The 21263-nt window shown below is 39.8% G+C and overlaps 1 protein-coding gene across 2 annotated transcripts in view; it reads right to left on the reverse strand.

The window, feature by feature from the left end:
- BTBD7 (BTB domain containing 7) overlaps positions 1 to 21263 on the reverse strand; it is a 110020-nt gene that overhangs the window by 14313 nt on the left and 74444 nt on the right. For both annotated transcript variants that reach the window (XM_078335644.1, XM_054240307.2), the window contains 4 exons: positions 12965 to 13173; positions 11018 to 11093; positions 6975 to 7135; positions 1766 to 1909 (listed from right to left, as the gene is read on the reverse strand). In XM_078335644.1, coding sequence (XP_078191770.1) covers positions 1766 to 1909; positions 6975 to 7135; positions 11018 to 11093; positions 12965 to 13173 — 590 coding nt within the window. The remainder of the gene's footprint in view (positions 1 to 1765; positions 1910 to 6974; positions 7136 to 11017; positions 11094 to 12964; positions 13174 to 21263) is intronic.

Consider the following 21263-nt stretch of genomic DNA (forward strand, 5'->3'; position numbering starts at 1 on the left):
ACCTTTTGAAAAGTCTGCTTTTAATTAGAAGTACTTGAAATGTGAAAGAAGGACATAAAATTAATCAGAAATAAGTTACACACAATATTATAATAAAGAAAACAATGTATACATGTGCTAAATAACAAATCCAACGAAGTGCTCAAAACAAAAAATATTAAAGATTGATAATAAGGGCTGGTTGTGGTGACTCACGCCTGTAATCCCAGCACTCTGGGAGGCTGAGGTGGGCAGATCACCTGAGATCAGAAGTTCAAGACCAGCCTGGCCAACACGGTGAAACCCTGTCTCTACTAAACATACAAAAATTAGCTGGATATGGTGGCAGGAGCCTGTAATCCCAGCTACTTGGGAGGCTGAGGCAGGAGAATCGCTTGAACTCGGTGGGGAGAAGGTTGCAGTGCGCCAAGAGCTCACAACTGTACTCTAGCCTGGGTAACAAGAGCGAAACTCCAACTTAAAAAAAAAAACAAAAAAATCCCCAAAGATTGATAATCAATTCAAGAGACTGATAAATAAACCAATTTTTCTTTTTTGAAGAAAAGAAAAACGTTGCCCAGGCTGGAGAGGAATGTTATCATCATGGCTCACTCACTGCAGTCTTGATCTCCCAGGCTCAAGCAACCTTCCCACTTCAAGCCTCCTGAGTAGCTGGGACTACAAGAGCATACCACCATGCCTGGCTATTTATTATTATTATTTTTTGTAGAGACAGGGTATCATTAGGTTGCCCAGGCTGGTCTTGAACTCCTGGACTCAAGTGATCCTCCTGCTTCAGCCTCCCTAAGTGCTGAGATTACAGGCATGAGCCACAATACCTGGTCTAAAAATGAGAAACATTTTGAGGCAACTTGACTGTATACTCATTGAGTATACACACTGTTTGATCTGTTAAACTTATTTCAGAAAGCTTAATAGTGATTTCTTACTTTTCAAGATTGTCAGTTCCTCAGAAGGCTACTTAAAAGTTCTTTTTTTGAAGACAGGTTTTTACTCTGTCACCCAGGCTGGCATGCAGTGGCACAATCATGGCTCACTACAACCTTTGCCTCCCAGATCCAGGTGATCCTCCTACATCAGCCTCCTGAGTAGCAGAAATCAGAGTGCACGCCACCATAACTGGCTAAATTTTTTAGTTTTTGGTAGAGACAGGGTTTTACCATGTTGCCCAGGATGGATCCCTGAAAGTTCTTATGGCTGAATACATCTAATAAAAATTAGATGTTTCATTTTCACATTACCATATTTTCTTGGACAGTTCTTTATATGTTACATACAATACACATAATGCCAACTATTTACTTAATTGGCCTGATATTTTTTCTTAGGTTGTGCATTTATTCTAAAACAAAACATAATTCCCAACAGTCAGCTATTACAGAACTATGTTACAAGAGGTCGAAGCATTCCTTTAATTTATGAAGAAAGACATAATGTGGGCCATTTTCTTTCAGAACATTTCCCCCATCAAGATCACAAAATAGAGACAACCATTTTCAGTAAGTGGTAACAATTTGCAAGGCAACTAAAATGAGAAAAACATAAAACATATTTTAATATAACCACAGTTTTTAAAACATGCTTAATTAAAATTAAACATTTTAGAAAACTATTCTGTTGAGTAGTCAAACTAGAATTTATTTTCATTTTCCCTATTGTTGAATATATAGGTTATTTCCAAATATTTAAATAATACTACAACAAACCACTTTGTGCACACAGTTTGTGATAAAGCAGTCTACTATCTTCAAACGGTTTTCATTACCTTTGCTTCTTCCACATAGGGAGAGAAGAGTCGAGGACGAACATAGATGCCAGCATTTTTTTGCCGTAACCAGGCATTTGACTTCCCACCTTCTGTTGTAGGAAGCATATCTGATGGAGGAGTACTAATCAAGCCTCTTTTCAGCTAAAAAAAGATTTTTTTTTTTAGACAGAAATCTGTGTAGTGTGCTATAAATACTACTAAGATAAATAGATAAAAATATTTATAACTCTAAACAAAAATATGCAAACTTTATCATTTAAATAAAAATTTAGGAATGTATGTGAAATTTAGAAGTTCACATTTTTAATATTTAAAAGATTCTACAATAGAAATATCATAATTTCCCATTTTTCTCTAAATAGAGGAATAATATTTTTAAAAACAGACACATTAATTGAAATGTGTTAAGTTGGATAAACATCAGAGCTCTTAATGGAAACCAATTTTCTTTCTTCCTTACTCATCTAGGAACAGATTTAGTCCCCACCCAACTCCCCAAGACAAAACAAGAACATTGACATGGGCCTGAATGCACAGCGCAGGGATACAGGAAGGTGAGCACAGTGCTTAGCAATACAGGCTCTGGGGTAAGGCAGATATAGCTCAAACTTTAACTCCCACATTTAACAGCCATGTGACCAGGGACATCTACGTTACCTGGGCCTCACTTTAAGGGCTACTGTATAGCCCTGGAGGTAAGGCAGTGCACAACTAACTGAATGAGATATTCCCGTTGTTTCCTGACTGATGCTAGGAGAATCTGTATCAATTACCTTTACTTCCTAAGGTGGTATGAGGATTAAATGAAGGCAATGCAGATGAAAGCACCTGCCACAGTGCTTAGCACATACTAAGAGAACATGAAAATTAAGAGCCATTATTGGCAAACCTTTATTGGGGACTTAGACTGTATTAGGCACAGAATTAAGAGCAGAGGTATAGGCAAGGCATGGTGGCTCACTCCTGTAATCCCAGCACTTTGGGAGGCTGAGGCAAGTGGATCACCTGAGGTCAGGAGTTCAAGACCAGTCTGGTCAATATAGTGAAACCCTGTCTCTACTAAAAAATACAAAAAAAATAGCCAGGCATGGTGGCACATGCCTGTAGTCCCAGCTACTTGGGAGGCTGAGGCAGGAGAATTGCTTGAACGCAGGAGGTGGAGGTTGCAGTGAGCCAAGATTGGGTCACTCACTCCACTGTACCACTCCAGCTTGAACAAGAGAGTGAGGCTTCATCTCAAAAAAAAAAAGAGCAGAGGTATGTGTTTCCTAACCAAAGTTCTAAAATACTTCTCTAAGCTATATACAGGGTTCAATTTGACTTGAGTCCTAGGTTTTAAACAAAACCAAAAATTGTTTCTCCAATATTACTCTCATTAAATATAATAAACAGCTGCATTAGTTAAAATTACTTTTAACTAGTAAAATACAGCATTATCTAGTATTTAGAAAAAAGAGAAAAGAAAAAAAGTTAATACTCTTATTACAACTGTAATGTTGATATAGTTCCTTCCAGTCTTTTCTTTTCCTTTTTTTTTTTTTTTTTTTTTTTTTTTGAGACAGGGTCTCACTCTGTTGCCCAGGCTGGAGGGCAGTGGCGAGATCTTGGCTTACTGCAACCTCCTGGGTTCAAGCAATTTGCTCACCTCGGTTTCTCAAGTAGCTGGGTCTACAGGTGCATGCCACCATGCCTAGCTAATTTTCGTATTTTTTTTGGTGGAGACGGGGTTTCACCATGCAGACCAGGCTGGTCTCCAACTCCTGAACTCAATCTACCTGCCTTGGTCTCCAAAAGTGCTGCGATTACAGGAGCCTAGATAAGTCTTTTCCAAATGAATTTGAGAATTCATAAAAATACATACTTTATATCATCCTTCTCTTCTCCTTTTTTTTTTAGATGGAGTTTCACTTTTGTTTCCCAGGCTGGAATGCAGCACAATCTCTGCTCACCACAACCTCCACCTCCTGGGTTCAAGCGATTCTCCTGCCTCAGCCCCCTCGAGCAGCTGGGATTATAGGTGTGTGCCACCATGCCTGGCTAATTTTTTGTATTTTTAGTAGAGATGAGGTTTCACCATGTTGACCATGCTGGTCTTGAACTCCTGATCTCAGGTGATCTGCCCGCCTCCACCTCCCAAAGTGCTGGGATTACAGGCGTGAGCCACCGTGGCTGGCTTGTCTTCTTTTTTTTTTTGATAGAGTCTTGCTCTGTCACCCAGGCTGGAGTGCAGTGGCACAATCTTGGCTTGCCTCTGGGTTCAAGAGATTCTCATGCCTCAGCCTCCCGAGTAGCTGGGATTAATAGCGTGCACCACCATGCCTGGCTAATATTTATATTTTTTAGTAGAGATGGAGTTTCACCATGTTGGCCAGGCTGGTCTTGAACTCTTGACTTCAGGTGATCCACCTGCCTCAGCCTCCCAAAGTCCTGGGATTCCAGGTGTGAGCCACCACACCTGGCCACTATATAGTCTTTATAACAACTGCTCAGGGTAGCAAAATATTCCATTGTGTAGTGGTACCATAACTACTACCTTAATAGGTGAAAAAATAACTTACTATTCTATTTTGCTTTCGTGGGTGTGTGTGCAATTAGTGAGGCTAAACCTTTTTTTCTAATGAGAGTTCGCAAGTATTTCTTTTATAAAATATTATTACTATTATTATTATTATTGAGACAGAGTCTTGCTCCACTGCCCAGGCTGGAGTACAGTGGTGCAATCTCAGCTCACTGCAACCTCCATCTCCTGTGCTCAAGCGATTCTCCTGCCTCAGCCTCCCAAGTAGCTGGAACTACAGGTGCATGCCACCACACCCAGCTAATTTTTTGTATTTTTAGTAGAGACTGGGTTTCACTGTGTTAGCCAGGATAGTCTCAATCTCCTAAACTCGTGAACCAACCACCTTGGTTTCCCAAAGTGCTAGGATTATAGGCATGAGCCACCATGCTTGGCCTAAGTTTTAATTTTATTTCATTTTATTGCTGCTCCCAATGGAGCAGGGCTACCCCATAGGCAGTATGCCCAGAGTAGCCCATAAATATTTCTTGAAAGAAAACAATATTGTTTTCATCTAGTTCTTCCATGTTTCAATTTAATATTTAATTTTTCAATCTAATAAGGATTCATTTTGTGTGCCAGTGAAACAATGGTTTAACTTTCAATGAACTTCCATCTTCTGGTAACTAGTTAATATCAGTTAATCTAGCACCACACTGATGTGTGATAGTTTATTATATTTTCTTTTTGTTCCTTGAGACAGAGTCTCACTCTGTTGCCTGATTATGGCTCACTACAGCCTTGACCTCCCAGGCTCAAGTGATCCTCTTATCCAGCCTCCCAAGTAGATGGGACTACAGGCACATACCACCACACCCAGCTAAATTCTTTAAAATTTTTTTGTACAAGCGCCATGGCTCACGCTTGTAATCCCAGCACTTTGGGAGGCTGGGTGGATCACGAGGTCAAGGGATCAAGGCCATCCTGGCCAACATGGTAAAACCCCATCTCTACTAAATACAAAAAAAAAAATTAGCCGGACATGGTGGCACATGCCTGTAATCCCAGCTACTTGGGAGGCTGAGACAGGAGAATCGTTTGAACCCAGGAGGCGGAGGTTGCGGTGAGCCAAGATTGCGCCATTGCACTCCAGCCCGGGTAACAAGAGCGAAACTCTGTCTCAAAAAAAAAAAAAAAAAAAAAAAATTGTAAAGATGAGGTCTTTCCATGTTGCTCAGGCTGATGCTGAACTCCTGGGCTAAACTGATCTGTCTGCTTTGGCCTCCAAGAATGCTGGGATTACAAACATGAGCCACTGCGCCCAACCTGTTTAATTCTTACATTAACTAAGACTTTTTTCTTGACAATTCTGTGTCCTATGTTAGCATCACAGATAAAATATTAGCAATTAAAATGTTTTATGTTTTAGAAGTTATCCCTTCTTATGTCTTTATTTATTTATTTACTTAGAGACAGAGTCTTGCTCTGTCATCAGGTTAGAGTGCAGAGGAGCAACCTCGGCTTGCTGCAACCTCCTCTTGAATGGTGATTTTCCTGCCTCAGCCTCCCGAGTAGCTGGGACTACAGGCACATACCACTACACCCAGCTAACTTTTGTATTTTTAATAGAGATGGGGTTTCACCATATTGGCCAGGATGATCTTGGTCTCTTGACCTCGTGATCTGCTGGCCTCGGTCTCCCAAAATTTTGGGATTAAGGCATGAGCCACCATGCCTGGCCCTTATGTCCTTTTAAAAGAAGTTAAAAAAATTTCTTATCAGTTCCTTTTTCAGATGGCTTTTATAATGTTCCTGTGCAGTTAAAAAAAAACTATTATGATGTTTATAAGCACTACATTAAGTTTATAAGTCAATGGGTGAAGAACTAATATTATTTATTTTTCCCATCCATGAATTCAAGCAATTCTATCAATTTTTTTTTTTAAAGATGGAGTCAGGCTGGAGTGCAGTAGTGCAATCTCAGCTCACTGCAACCTCCATCTCCCAGGTTCATGCGATTCTCCCACCTCAGCCTCCTAACTAGCTGGAATTACAGGTGCCCGCCACCACGCCCAGCTACTTTTTGTATGTTTAGTAGAGATGGGGTTTCACTGTGTTGGCCAGGCTGGTCTCAAACTCCTGACCTCAGGTGATCCGCCAGCCTTGGCCTCCCAAAGTGCTGGGATTACAGGCACGACCTACTGTGCCCAGCCAATTCTCTTATTTTAAAAAAAATTCACTGTTTAAAAAGTTATGAAAGTAACGAGATCAGCTCTATTAATTTTCAGGTCCATTCTTTCTTTTTATATTGAACCAATCCCTCCACTCCACTGCTCTCTGATTCATTGATGTTCTTGAAGAGACTCCAAAGGCAGTTTCTACTGTTTCTTTTTTGAATAAGGGTCTACTTGATCTACACTTAAATGACTGCATTAACTCTGCTATAAAGAATGCTCTTGCACGAGTAAGACCTATGTACCCACTCAACTCTCGTTCAGTGAACATTTGAACTGTAATATGTGACAGACATTTGTACTATGTACAAACTGTACTGGGGACACACTGCACACAATAGACATCTGTCTCTGTCCTTACAGAATTTACAGCTTCACAATACTCTATTAGTAGGAGAAATTATTTACAATGAATAAGAACATATGCCTGGCATTTTTCTTTTCATGAAACAAATACATGGAGAAAAACACTTACTGCATCACTTAAGACTTCACTGTTTAAAGGTAAGATGTGTTCAATTCGCACGAAAGGTAAGAGAGAAGAAAGGATCTCTCTGAGCTCTTCCATGTCCAGGTCTCGTCTTTTTACACCTCTTTTGTTCACACTGTGGGCAGTGCCACTCAGTAAGTTTGGCTCTATGAGACAGAAAATGAAAAGTTTCCAACCAAATCCAAATGTTCTGAAGAGAGGTTTGCTTTGTTCTCTAGTACATACACTCACAGGACCACTCAATAGACTTATGTGCCTCTGCTTTAAAAAGGGTTATAAATCAATTATTTTTCTGTCATAAGATGTTGTTTAATAGGAATGTTCTTGGATAAAGGAAAAACATGATATCAACAATACAATAACATTCTTTTATCACTGCTCTACAATAAAGAATAAAGGATTCCTTTCTGTAGACGAACTCAGAGAGAAAAGATGACAATCTATTAAAATCTAGTTTTATCAGGGGCTTTTAAAAAGCTTTCTCACTTTTTCAACCAGTTTTTAGTATTATAAGGTCACTGCAGTTCCTATGCTATTTCTTGCAGGTTATCAGTATGCTCATTAGCCTACATACGTGTAACAGCAATTTAACAAGATGTTAATCACTTGATGTTTGAGGCAGCAAAGTCTAATGTTCTTCTGAAATACATGTATGCTTATAATATTGAGGTGAAAAGAAAAATTACATTAATTTTGGAAATCTTTAATCATGTCTTTAATCTAGCAGCCTGTAAATTTTTTTTCTTAAGAAAATTAACACAGAATAAAATCTTTATTATTAATGAATATAAATGCTGGATTTTTTTTTCAAATATTCTATAGGAAAACTGTTATCTTCCTTAAATCGTGTGTGTGTGTGTGTGTGTGTGTGTGTGTGTGTGTGTGTGACAAAAAGAGAAAGAGAGAGAGAGAGAGAGAGAGAGAGAGAGAGAGAGAGAGAGAGAGAACTGATTGTTTCTGAGAAGTTAAGTTTTTTCTGATTAATTCAGAATAAAACTGTTGGTAACTGTGTAGAAAAGAGTTTTTTTTTTCCTTTGCCTAGCTATGATTTAGCTTCATACTTATTTAAGGAATTTTGCTTTTCAAAATATTTTTCTTAAACTAGTGGCATCATGTTTTCATATAAAAATCCTACATGAAACCACCAAATATGTGACAGGTAAGTGCAGAATCCTTACATACAAAATCCTTATATATAAAACTGACTGAAACAAATCTATGGCCTAGTTTACTTAATTTCCTTCTTATCCCTGCAGGAGAACCTTCCACTCTAACCTGGTTTGGAAACTACCTTTATTTTATTTTATTTTTTTAAGGCGAAGTCTTGTTATGTTGCCCAAGGTAGAGTGCAGTGATGTCATCTCAGCTCACTGCAACCTTCGCCTCCTGGGTTCAAGCAATTCTCCTGCCTCAGCCTTCTGAGTAGCTGGGATTACAGATACCTGTCGCCATGCCCGGCTAATTTTTGTGTTTTTTTATAGAGACGGGGTTTCACCATGTTGGCAAAGCTGGTCTTGAACTCCTGACCTCAGGTGATCCACCTGCCTCAGTCTCCCGAAGTACTAGGATTACAGGCATGAGCCACCACGCATGGCTGACAGATCTTTGTTTTATGTGTTTCTGTTTAAAGACACTTAATTTAATGTATGTGGCTGCATCATCAACACTAACCTCATGATCAACAGCACTATAACTCAGGCTTGAATGAAGTTTATCTAACACATGTATTTTCTCTGTAAGGCACACCACAGCCTTCCTGTTCTTGGGAACACTAGAAAGCATTTCGGTACTACACCTGGAGGCCATCTTAAACAGTGAGATCACAAAAACATAAAAATGTAAAAAATATGGCACTTGGTAGACTGTGGAAAGGACATCTGATTACAGCAGGAGATCTCAAACAAGAAGGCAGAGTGTCTCTGTCTTGTTAGAACTCAGCTGAATATGCCTGTTGGGAGACCAAGTTTGTGGCTACTCTGTGCATGTCCAGGAATGACCGTGAAAGTACCACAAGTACTAATTCTGGGGGTATAAATAAATTTCGGTGACTTAGGTAAGTTGACAAATATACTGGCATTTAAAAAACTTTCTAAATCAATTGTAATGGTTTGCATATTTCAAAAAACTCATAACTCACCAGGTGTGGTGGCTTACACCTGTAATCCCAGCACTTTGGGAGGCTGAGGCAGGCTGATCACCTGAGGTCAAGAGTTCAAGACCAGCCTGGCCAACATGGCAAAACCCTGTCTCTACTAAAGAAACCAAAATTAGCCGGGTGTGGTGGCACATGCCTGTAGTCCCAGCTACTTGGGAGGCTGGGGCAGGAGAATCACTTGAACCCAGGGGGCAGAGGTTGCAGTGAGCCAGGATCACACCACTGCGCTCAAGCCTGCGAGACAGAGTAAGACTCCATCTCAAAAAAAAAAAAAAAAATTATAACTTTGCTGCTCTTTGAAATAAAATAAAATTAAAGAAAAACAAAAAAATTCAAATCTGAGAATTAATAAAGGCTTTGCCAACCACAGAAAAATAAATTTGGGGAAATAAAATAGAAGAACTGCTTTTGTTTCCTAGAGCTTAGATAGTAGCATATTAAAGAAATACCATAAAAAGCTTGAAGGCAGGTTTAGCACAATATTTTTTGTATTTAAAAATGTAACAGAACAATTCTATAAACGTACTAAAATCCACTGACTTGAACACTTTAAACTGGTGAACTTTAAGATATGTAAATTATATCTAAATAAAGCTATCGAAAGGTGACAGGAAAGGGAAATCTGTATTTAATTTTTCTAATTAAAAATTCTAAGTTTGGGTTCAGTATATAAAGGAACTCAACTATGTTTGAGGGAAGGAGGACAGGTGGGTGGGCTAACCCTAGACACAAACAAAAGACTGATGTAGAATCATAAATTTTTAAAGTTGAAAGCCCTGTCTTTGACATATAATGCTTCCTTCTTCTCTTTTGCAGTAACTCCACTAGGAAGTCATTCAGAAGTATTATTTCTTTCTCTTTTACCTTCCACAACTTTTTTTCTTTTTTCTGAGACGGAGTCTCACTCTTGTTGCCCAGGCTGGAGTGCAATGGTGCAATCTTGGCTCACTGCAACCTCCACTTCCCAGGTTCAAGCAATTTTCCTGCCTCAGCCTCCAGAGTAGCTGGGATTACAGGCATGTGCCACCATGCCCGGCTAATTTTATTTTTAGTAGAGATGGGGTTTCTCCATGTTTGTCAGGCTGGTCTCGAATTCTCTACCTAAGGTGATCCACCTGCCTTGGCCTCCTAAAGTGCTTGGATTACAGGTGTGAGCCACCGTGTCCGGACTTTTTTTTTTTTTTGAGACAAAGTCTCGCTCTGTCACCCAGGCTGGAGTGCAGTGGCGCAATCTCAGCTCGCTGCAACTTCTGCATCCCAGGCTCAAGTGATTCTCATGCCTCAGCTTCCTGAGTAGTTGGGAGTACAGGCACGTGCCACCACTTCCCACTAATTTTCATATTTTTAGTAGAGGTGGGGTTCCACCATGTTGGCCAGGCTGGTCTCAAACTCCTGACCTCAGGTCAGCCTTGTACTCATTTTTTAAATTGAGGTTAAAATTCACATAACACAAAATTTATTTAAAACATTTTAAAGAATACAATTCAGTGGCTCTTACTATACTCATATTGTTGTGCAACCATCAACACTAATTCCACATTTTTACCAACATTATGCTTTTGTAATACTTTAGTCATTATATGAAATTACATGAACTTTTTCATTCTAATACTTCCATGAATCAGTTAACATGTATTAAGCACCTAAGAACATAAAAATTCTTTTAAAGCTGCAAAATAAGACTTTCTGATATAGTTAATAAACTATACCCTGTCCACTAAAGGATTTTACTGATCATAAACACTTCCATTTTTACCAAGCGACACTGTCAGTTTTCAAGACTGATGTGTGGCACCGTAAGTTACTGGGAATATAAGAACCAAAAATTTATACAAGGTAACTAGTGCAAGCTAAGCTAATTTTCTGAGCTTACCTCTGTCTGCTATTCTTTTCATCAACTGATGCTCTCCCCATTTAATCAGATATTTAAGGACATCTTGCTCACTTGCCTATAATAAAAAGTGGTTTATATTTATTTTAGTGAAAGTAGATAAGTGGTTAATTTCATTAAGAACTTTTCATAGGTCATAATGTAAATATAGCATGCAACTTACCATGTTTCACTCTTTCCACTGGCTGCTTGAAGTTTTAGTGTTAAATCTGTGGCCCACCAACAGGAAATACACAGACTACATTACATATATTTTATCTAGTAACCCCACTCTTGGCTCCAACTAATTTAAAATTTCATTTCTATCTTCTTTTTTTGTGTTTTTTTTTTTTTTCTTTCTTCTTTTTTTGTAATCGACTCCCTTCTTATTTTATTTTTTCATTTTAGGTTCTCCTCTTGAGATGGGGTTGCACTCTACTGCCCAGGCTGGAGTGCAGTAGTGCTATCATGGCTCCCTACAGCCTCAACCTCCCGGGCTCAAGGGATTTTCCCCCTCTAAGCCTTCTGAGCAGCTGGGACTACAAGTGTGTGCACTATATCCAGCTAATTTTTTTTATTTTTTTGTAGAGATGGGGTCTCACCTGTTGCCAAGGCTGGTCTCGCACTTCTGGCCTCAAGCAATCCACTTCCTATTTCAAATTTATCTTACTATGTGGTTTCTATATAGCTGCCTTAAATTCTCTTTTGGAACAAGATAGAGATAAGTAAATGAAAGTGTAAGTATAGAGTATACACAGAGTGATTACTATCTCCTGGAGGGACAGGTAAAACAAGTCAGTCAACTTGTTTTGGTAGAAGAAACCACAATCTCTACAAGGTGTTCTACTGGTTGGTGAAGTGCAATCTGTGAAATGATAATGTATCCCTCATTTCTTTGTGTTTTATTTAAAATCTTAGAGCAAATCTAGGCTGCTCTCCAAGTTTTTTGTTTTGTTTTGCTTTACTTTCTAAGAAGGAATATAAAGTTCCTAAAGACAATAATCTAAGAGAACTAACAACTTCTAACACAAACATAAAGCACCTAGTCTTGATCAGGACAACGACACAAGGTTAATGAACAAAATCTCCATAAATCAAGCCCAAGTGTGACATCTGTACTGCAATCAAAGCAACACACAAAGGAAAAGCGCAGATGCTGAGTGGATTATTTAACTCTCCACTGCATTTCTGACTGAAATGGTAGCATTTTTATCATTTTCTAGTTCAAACACAAAGAAATAGGAAGTGGCTCAATGGGTTTATGTCTTCAATAGCATTAAAACAGTTGTACAGTTTTTAATATAACATTCATACAGGCAATGCAAAAACAAATTAAGCTTGAATATACTTTGCCTGCAAGTATTTACTTCTGTAATATAAAATCTATTATTAATTTAAATTTCCAAATTAAATTAACATTTAAGTCAAGAACACAAGAATTTGCTAAAAACTACTTCTGGTTAAACATAAGTAACTGAAAACATTATCATACTTTGGAGGAATACATGCACTGAGTTTTGATAACCAGTTGAGCAGATCAGAAATTGAATATTGATTTTATTTGGTGCTGCTGAAGCTACTGTCTACAATCTAAGTATGTGATAATCAACCAAAAGTAAGAAACCACTATAGAGAAGCTACATTAGCAGAAGTCAAGAAAATCACTGTTGGGATGTGCTTCTGACCTTGCCTACTGCCCCAGTCTCTTTTTGGTGCATTTGGCTGGGACCTGGGCTTGTTCACTGTTGAGTCATGGTAGTAGTGTACATCAAGAGCCAGTGAGACAGAAGGCTTCTGTTGTACAACCATGAAGAGGACAGTCTGGGTAGTTTGATCACAGTCTATTTCTCTTCCCCTGTCCTACCCTAGATGGAAGAGTAATAGAGCTCAGATGGATTTCTTGGTGCACATATGAATGACAATGAATTTGAGAGGTGTTTAAATGATTACCTGTAGGTAGTCAGACTGGATAGCAGTAAGCAGATGGTCTTTGCTGAGTTCATAAAAAACATCCGAAGTCATGACCTGGGAAAATTCCTCACAGAGGAAATGTAAAGCTTGTCGGTGCACCCATTTAGAGCCATATGGATGAGAGCTCCACTTGAGGATGGCAATTAAGGTATCTAATGAGATGCTCTCAGCAATGATATCCTCACAGCCTAAAAGAGAAGGCAAATACTTCTTGAGATTAATCATAAATATTACTTATTGAACATTAGTGTGCTCGGCACTATATTTAAAAGTCACAATAGTAAAAAAGAACTAAAGGAGATAAATAAAATCTCATGAAAATTGCCAAGACTTGGTGGGATGGGTAAACCATAGCCTATGGCATCTACAGAAAATCTGCTGCCTGACAGAGATGTATCTACAGAAAAAGGCAGAGAATCTTCCCAAGTTCAAGATAACAAACAACCACGTGCAAATCCAATAATGCGAGTAAGACTGTATAGAGGAAGGCAATGGACCAAAGGGGAAAGAAGAGCAGGCAAAAAGGCCGCAGTGGTGGAGACTGGCCAGAGGAAGCATGTGGATGACACCTGACTGATGAGAGAACGCACACCTCAGAATAAGGTAGGTGGGCTGCCGACTATGCAGATACCCACTCTTTGTAAGAAAACATAACATGCTGCACTGTTGACAGTTTAATCCCTCAGAAAACAGATAAAACATGGGCCAGGTGCAGTGGCTCATACCTGTAATCCTAGCACTTTGGGAGCTGAGGTGTGCAGATCACCTGAGGTCGGGAGTTTGGGACCATCCTGGTCAACATGGTGAAACCCTGTCTTTACTAAAAAAAGAAAAGTTAGCTGGGCGTGGTGGTGTGTGCTGTAGTTCCAGCTACTTGGGAGGCTGAGAATTGCTTGAGCCTGGGAGGCAGAGGGTGCAGTGAACCAAGATCATGCCACTGCACTCCAGCCTGGCAACAGAGTGAGATGCTGTCTCAAAAGAGAAGGAAAGAAAAAAAAAACACAAAAAAAATAGACAAAATATCAAAGTTTTATGTTCATCTGAGCTTAATTCTGGCAAACTTAAGAAGAAGGAAGTGAAAAGGACCAGGATCCTGGAGAAATCAAGTATGGCATGTTAAGAACTCAAGAAAGAAAAGAAAACTTAAGGAGACTCAACTCTCCTCTTTAGGAAAGATCATTTGAAAATATAAGGAAAAATCTGAATGACAAAGATGAGGGGAGTGAAAATGGCTATGGTAAACAGAAATTTTTCCTTAAGTTTATTATAAAACAAAAAACAATCCTGATAATGTGAAAAGAAAAAACAGGTGTTTAAATATAACCACCAAGCTGGGTGCTGTGGTTCACGGCTGTAATCTCAGCACTCTGGGAGGCTGAGGCAGGCAGATCGCCTGAAGCCGGGGATTCGAGACCAGTCTGGCCAGCATGGTGAAACCCAGTCTCTACTAAAAATATAAAAATTAGCTGGGCGTGGCCGTGGGCACCTGTAATCCCAGCTAGTCAAGAGGCTGAGGCAGGAGGATCGCTTGAACTTGAGAGGCAGAGGTAGTACTGAGCTGAGATCATGCCACTACAATCCAGCCTAAGCAACAAAGTGAGACTCCATCTCAAAAAATAAGAATAAAAAAAATAAACACCACCAAAAATATGGACACACATAAAGGGCACAGATGAACTCCAGAGACTTCTAAAATCCAAAGCTAACTGTGAAACCATGAAAGGTGTAAAGACAAAAGGAGCAAATCCCAATTTTAAGTGACAGAATAATGAGTGGCAATATGGGATCTACAAAAAGTAATCCCTTTCCCTTTTCTCATATGGTAACAGATGAGGAGAAATATCATAGATAACTGTGCAACTTGATTTCCACAAAGCATTTAGAAAATACTTCATGATGCTGCTAAACTATCAGCACCACAAGATAGGGACTGCTATCTTCAATGCATTCCTAGCACCTTCTTGCACATGTGCTAAACCTGTCCTAAATAAAAATGTGTTGAATGTACAAATGAGATCTCTGCAGATAAGACGAAGAGACAGGAGATGGGATGACAGGACAGTGGTTACCAGAACCATTCATAAATAGCACTGATTAACTTGATGGGTGGAGTGGGAAGTCGGTTTTTGACATTTTCACCAGGAACTTAGGACTGGGCACTGTGGTGCATGCCTGTAATCCCAGCACTTTGGAAGGCCGAGGCGGGTGGATTACCTGAGGTCAGGAGTTTCAGACGAGCTTGGCCAACATGGTGAAACCCTGTCTCTACTAAAAATACAAAAATCAGCTGGGTGTGGTGTCACATGCTTGTAATCCCAGCTACTTGGGAGGTTGAGGCAGGAGAATCACTTCAACCTAGGAGGTAGAGGTTGCAGTGAGCTGAGATCGTGCCACTGCACTCCAGCGTGGGTGACAGAGTGAGACTCCATCTCAAAAAAAAAATCAAAATGAAGTTGAAATATAACTAGGAGAATTAGTTCTACATTTAAAGAAAATCAACATTTAAAGCACAGCAGATGATGGTTGGCTTAAATGGAACTATATAAAGTAATATCTGGGTTTTTTTTTTTTAACAGAATGAATGCAAAATGTGACACATCTGCTATAGATCTGAAGCACTCTCAGGCTTTTCAGGTACAATCATCAAGCCATAATCAAAGAACTCATGTTGCACTGCTTTCTGTGGAGTGCTGTGCTGTTTTATGCCCTGTGCTTTAGATGAGCACTGACCAAACTGCAAGATTCTCAGGAAGGCAAGGGAATGGTGGAGAGTAAAGTTTGCCGGTTATCACAGGAGAAAAGCTCCAAGCAAGAGATTATTTGGGTTATGTAAGAGAAACCTGAGGCGAGACATAAAAGCTGTGTTTAAATGCCTCTTCATGAGGCAGAGGAGAAATAACTCATTCATCTGTTGTTCCTAGGAAACAAATAGATGTTAAAAGAAGGGAGGCTTTGACTCAATTATAAGAAGTTTCTAAACAATTAGAATTTCCATCCTCTTCTCTCGTCAAAAAAAGGATCTCTCTAGAAAGTGTCAGAGCAGAGGCTGGCTAATCACATTAGGGATGGAGTATAAGGAACCCTCACACTGGAAGGGGAACTAAGGTCAGAAGACATCCAAGTTGATTCCATCACAAAGATAAAACCATTTTTATAAAGACGGTACAGAGCAAATAAAAAAATTTACTCAAAGCACTAAAATAATAAGCACTATAATAATATAAGGAACACAATGAGACCACTATATTTATATCCACATATAGATGACACCCAAAGGCATGAATATGTGCTGATGAGAAGTGGGAAATATGGAAAAGTTTTCAACAGTCTTCATTTTATGATGAGCCTTTGAGCCTTGAATACCAAGCTGAGCAGGACAGACCTCATTTAGTGGTGAGTGGAGGACTTCCGTTGGCCTGTTGTTTTAAAGTGGATGTTGGAATAGAATTGACTGGAATGAGTCAATCTGATAGGAAAGGCAATCTCATAGATGTGTTTGGGAGTGAAGCAGGGGAACTGAGTGAAAAGCTGGTTATTTAAAATGATGTGTCACAATCCTACTAAACCAGGGTGCTGGCAGAGGTAAATAAAAATAAGGTCACATGATCACAGATATTTAAACTGCTGAGGTTTACAAAGTAGGATACAACAGGGGAAAAAAGGGCTTTAAAATCAGACAGATTGGATTCGAAATCCTAGCTCTGCCACTCAGGAGCAAAATCACTTTGGGCAAATCACTTAACTCTTAAGAGTCTGAAATGTTCTCATTTGCAAAACTGAGATTGTTTCTTACCTCACAGAGTTGTTATGGGATTTAAACGAGACCATACTTTTGACACTTAATGTTTGTTCAAACAGTCTGGAGTACCTAAGCCGAGTACCATGAATACCCAGCTCTTTTCACTGCCTGGTGATGTCACCGGCCCCAAGGCCTTCACCTCATTTTATCCCTGACTTCCCGGTTGATGACTCCAAGCCTGAGCTGACTCCCAGTCACAGCTTATTTTCACATGGATTTTGCACAGACATCTTAAATGCCAAAGTCAATTCATTTTCTCTGGGAAATCTGGTTCTCCTCAGTCACCAAAGCCAGAGATCTGAGTACTATTATTGGGTCCTTCTCCGGAAGCCCATATCCAATCTATCACCAGATGCTGTTCATTCTTCTTTTAAAGCCAACCCCTCCAGACTCTCCACTGAATTTGTACTACCTCCTTTTACCTGATACTTTCCCCCTGCATTATTGAAACAGCCTTTAAAAAAATTCCCACCTCCAGTCTTTCCCCTTCTAATCTGCTCTCTGTACTGTTGCCAGAATGATCTTTTAAAATGTAAATTACATATGCCTCTTTAACAAATTATTCAACAGCTTATGCCACAAGTTTCAAGATAAAGTCCAAGCCACATCTCCCTTGAGGATCTGGCACCTACCTACTCCCCAGCCCCAACCCTGCACATACTCTACACCCCAGTCATACTGCGTCCCTTCCAATTACCCAGAATTCCACCAAACGCTCGTACCTCCAGGCTTTGTGTATGTTGTTCCACTTTTCTGAAATGTCCCTACCTCTTTCCTTAACTCCTCTGCATCTTTAAGTCTCAGCTTAGATACTGCCTCTTTTAAGAGCCTACTTTGATCCTGCTCCTCAAAGCCTTAGGTCAGGTGTTCCTCCTACCTAAAAGTTTCTCTACCCCATTTTTGCCTGTAACAGCACAAAACTCTCATATTACTACATCTTTCTTACATATATACCTGTCTGACTCTTCCACCAGACTAAGTTCCTTTTTGGTAAAGGTTCCTCCATCTTATCTGATTCTATAGTGTCTGGCACCTAGTAATTAACTAAAAGCAAAGAATAGCTAACATTTTTGAAAGTTTGTTACATATAGGTACCAGGCTCTGTGCTAATTGCTTACTTTAGAGTATTTAATTTTAGCACTTCTTGTCAAAGAAGGTTGTATTATTATTACCATTATTATTATCTCCATTTTATAGATGAGAAAACTAAGACTCACAAAGATTAAATATGTTACCCAAGGTTACACAGCTAGGAAGAAGACAAGTCCTACCTAAACATATCCTTCCTTTCCCTCCCAAAAGTTCCTCCTTCCTTCTTTTTAGGACTTTTTTTTTTTTGAGACGGAGTTTCACTCAGCCGCCCAGGCTGGAGTGCAGTGGTGCGATCTCGGCTCACTGCAACCACCATCTCCCAGGTTCAAGCGATTCTCCCGTCTCAGCCACCAAATAGCTGGGATTCCAGGCACCCACCATCACATCTGGCTAATTTTTTGTATTTTATACAGATGGGGTTTCACCATGTTGGCCAGGCTGGTCTTGAACTCCTGACGTCAGGTAAACCACCCACCTCGGCCTCCCAAACTGCTAGAATTACAGGTGTGGGCCACGGCACCCAGCCCTAACTTAGGACTTTTACTAATCAATGCTCATTAGAACCTACTTACTTAGAACTACTTCTCTCATGAACAGAAAGCACCTTACAAATATATCAAACATGGTGATATTAACTAAAAAATGTAAAAGGAAGACAAGTAAAAAACTGGAATGTTGGTATAAAGAGACTTATAATGTCAAAATTAATATTTTCATATGATGGTAAAGGATTTTAGTTAGTGATAATACGACTTTGTCAGGGTTATCAACATTGGAATGAAAATGTAAACACAGCAGCAAGGCAGAAGGGACGCTGCAGGGAAAGGCCAACCTATAGATCCAAAACCATCAGCACACTCAGAGATGGTCAGACTCTTGGTGACAACGCGATCCTAACACAAACCTAAGACACACACACAGATCAGAATGCTTACTTATGAGCAGCACAGGGATTCAGTGCTAGTGAGCAGAATGTTATGTATTTTCTCTCAGTACTTCACAAAGTATCGCAAGTCACGCTACAGTTTTTTCTTCCTTTTAAAATTTCCAATGTGTCATGAACCAATACTTCAGTAAAATTTGGCAAAAATACTGCTTGAATATTGTGGCCATTGTTTAAAGTTTCTAAATGGTTACTGTGAATTTCTGTACCTATCTCACTCACTGTAGATATACTTTGAACAGTACTGCTCTGTCTAGAGTCCATTCCCGCTTTTGGGAACTGGGCTTGCCTTCTTGCCTCCTACTATGTGAAGAACATGCTGTGAATAGCTTGTTGGAACCAGGAGGAGAATGAGCAGCACTGGGAACAGAGCCACCCCTGCTGACCCACAGTAGCAACCAGAGAGGCCCCAGCTGCTGCAAACCAAAGCATAAATGCCCCACCTAATCCTTGTGAGAAATAAATGTTATACCACTGAAGTTCTCAGGCTGGTTGTTACACAGCAGTGGTTGACTAAAAACCATTTAGCTTTTTAAATGAACTCAAAAGCTTTTATTTAAAATTTTTTTTTAGATGGAGTTTCACTTTTGTTGCCCAGGCTGGAGTGCAATGGCATGATCTCAGCTCACTGCAAACTCAGCCATCTGGGTTCAAGTGATTCTCTAGCCTTAGCCTCCTGAGTAGCTGGGATTACATGTGCCTGCCACCATGACTGGCTAATTTTTGTATTTATAATAGAGATGGGGTTTTGCCATGTTGGCCAGGCTGGTCTCAAACTCCTGACCTCAGGTGATCTGTCCACCTCAGACTCTCAAAGTGCTGGGATTACAGGCACCCACCACCACACCCAGCTGTTAATAAAACTTTTTGGCCAGGCACAGTGGCTCATGCTGAGGTGGTGGATCACCTGAAGTCAGGAGTTCAAGATCAGCCTAGCCAACATGGTGAAACCCCATCTCTACTAAAAATACAAACATTAGCTGAGCATGATGGCAAGCACCTGTGGTCCCAGCTACTCAGGAGGCTGAGGTAGGAGAATTGCTTGAATCAGGGAGGCAGAGGTTACAGTGAGCCGAGATCATGCCACTGCACTCCAGCCTGGGCAACAGAGCAAGACTCTGTCTCAAAAAAAAAAAAAAGCTTTTATTAACAATTTCCTCGTAACAAAAATTCCACCTGTAGCCAAGGCATTTAATAGATAAAAGGTACCAATACATTCTGCTCAGGCGGAGTTTTAATGATGCTGTTGGGAGGCTGGGTGGTAGTACAAAGTCAGCTTCTTACAATTTCTGTTACTTGTGTGATAACCACACTTTTACAGATCCATCTCCAATTTATTTAATCCTTTCCTCTATTGTCTTTTACCAGGACATTTTCTTTCTAAACCTTACTGTGGGCAAAGAGAACTTCCCTCAAAAAGTTGAGCCACATAACCAATATGAATGAATGACCAAGGTTGAGACAGAAAGAGCTAACAAATTAATTTGAAATTCAGTAACACAAATGACTGTACTGCTCTATGTTAAATAGGATCACTTTCTGTTTTCATTATCAATTTTTGTTTCTTCTCTTCATGTTTGTTCCTGGTAACTAAAAAAAGCCTCAATGTTGATAGTTCTAATACAGTGTCAGGATCTGTCTTTGTTTCCCCCTTATTTATTATTCCTAGAATGCCACCCTACTTGTTTCACCAATACCACTGGGAAACATTTTCAATGGCTCATGTCCATCAGGACATGTATAAACAGCTTCCAGATTCACATTGAGGTCAGAGTGGAAAAAGGAAGGAGAAAACAGGCAAGGGGGAAAGGAGAAGGAACAGGGAGATTGCAGCTTGCCATACATCACAAAACAAGATCATACGTTTAGAGCAGGGCTAGCCTTAGACTTGGCATGCTGACTCTTCAGAGGCACCAGAATTAGAAATAAGACTTGAAGTACAAACAGGATTGAAAGAAAAGTTGTTTCAATTCTTTCTTACTAACCAGTATGTAACTGATTCTGAATCCTGAGAATAGGAACTAAGGAATAAAGGAAATGAGTGTAGCAGGAAGTAAAACAAAGACCATGAGTTTTAAACTCAGGCAGCTACATCACTAATTCTTAACTCTCTCACTTAGCCTCTGCCAGATTAAAACATGTCCTGTCCAGGTGAGGTGGCTCACACCTATAATCCCAGAATTTTAGGAGGCCAAGATGGATAGATGGTTTGGGCTCAAGAGTTTGAGACCAGCCTGGGCAATATGGCAAAACCCCATCTCTACAAAAATACAAAAATTAGCTGGGTGTAGTGGTGCATGCCTGTAGTCCCAGCTACTCAGGAGGCTAACGTGGGAGGATTGCTTGAGCCTGGGAGGTAGAAGTTGCAGTGAGCCAAGATCACGACACTGCACTCCAGCTTGAATGACAGAATGAGACCCCATCTCAAAACAAAACAAAACAAA

The sequence above is a fragment of the Callithrix jacchus genome, chromosome 8 (genome assembly GCF_049354715.1).
Source record: "Callithrix jacchus isolate 240 chromosome 8, calJac240_pri, whole genome shotgun sequence".
NCBI lineage: Eukaryota > Metazoa > Chordata > Mammalia > Primates > Cebidae > Callithrix > Callithrix jacchus.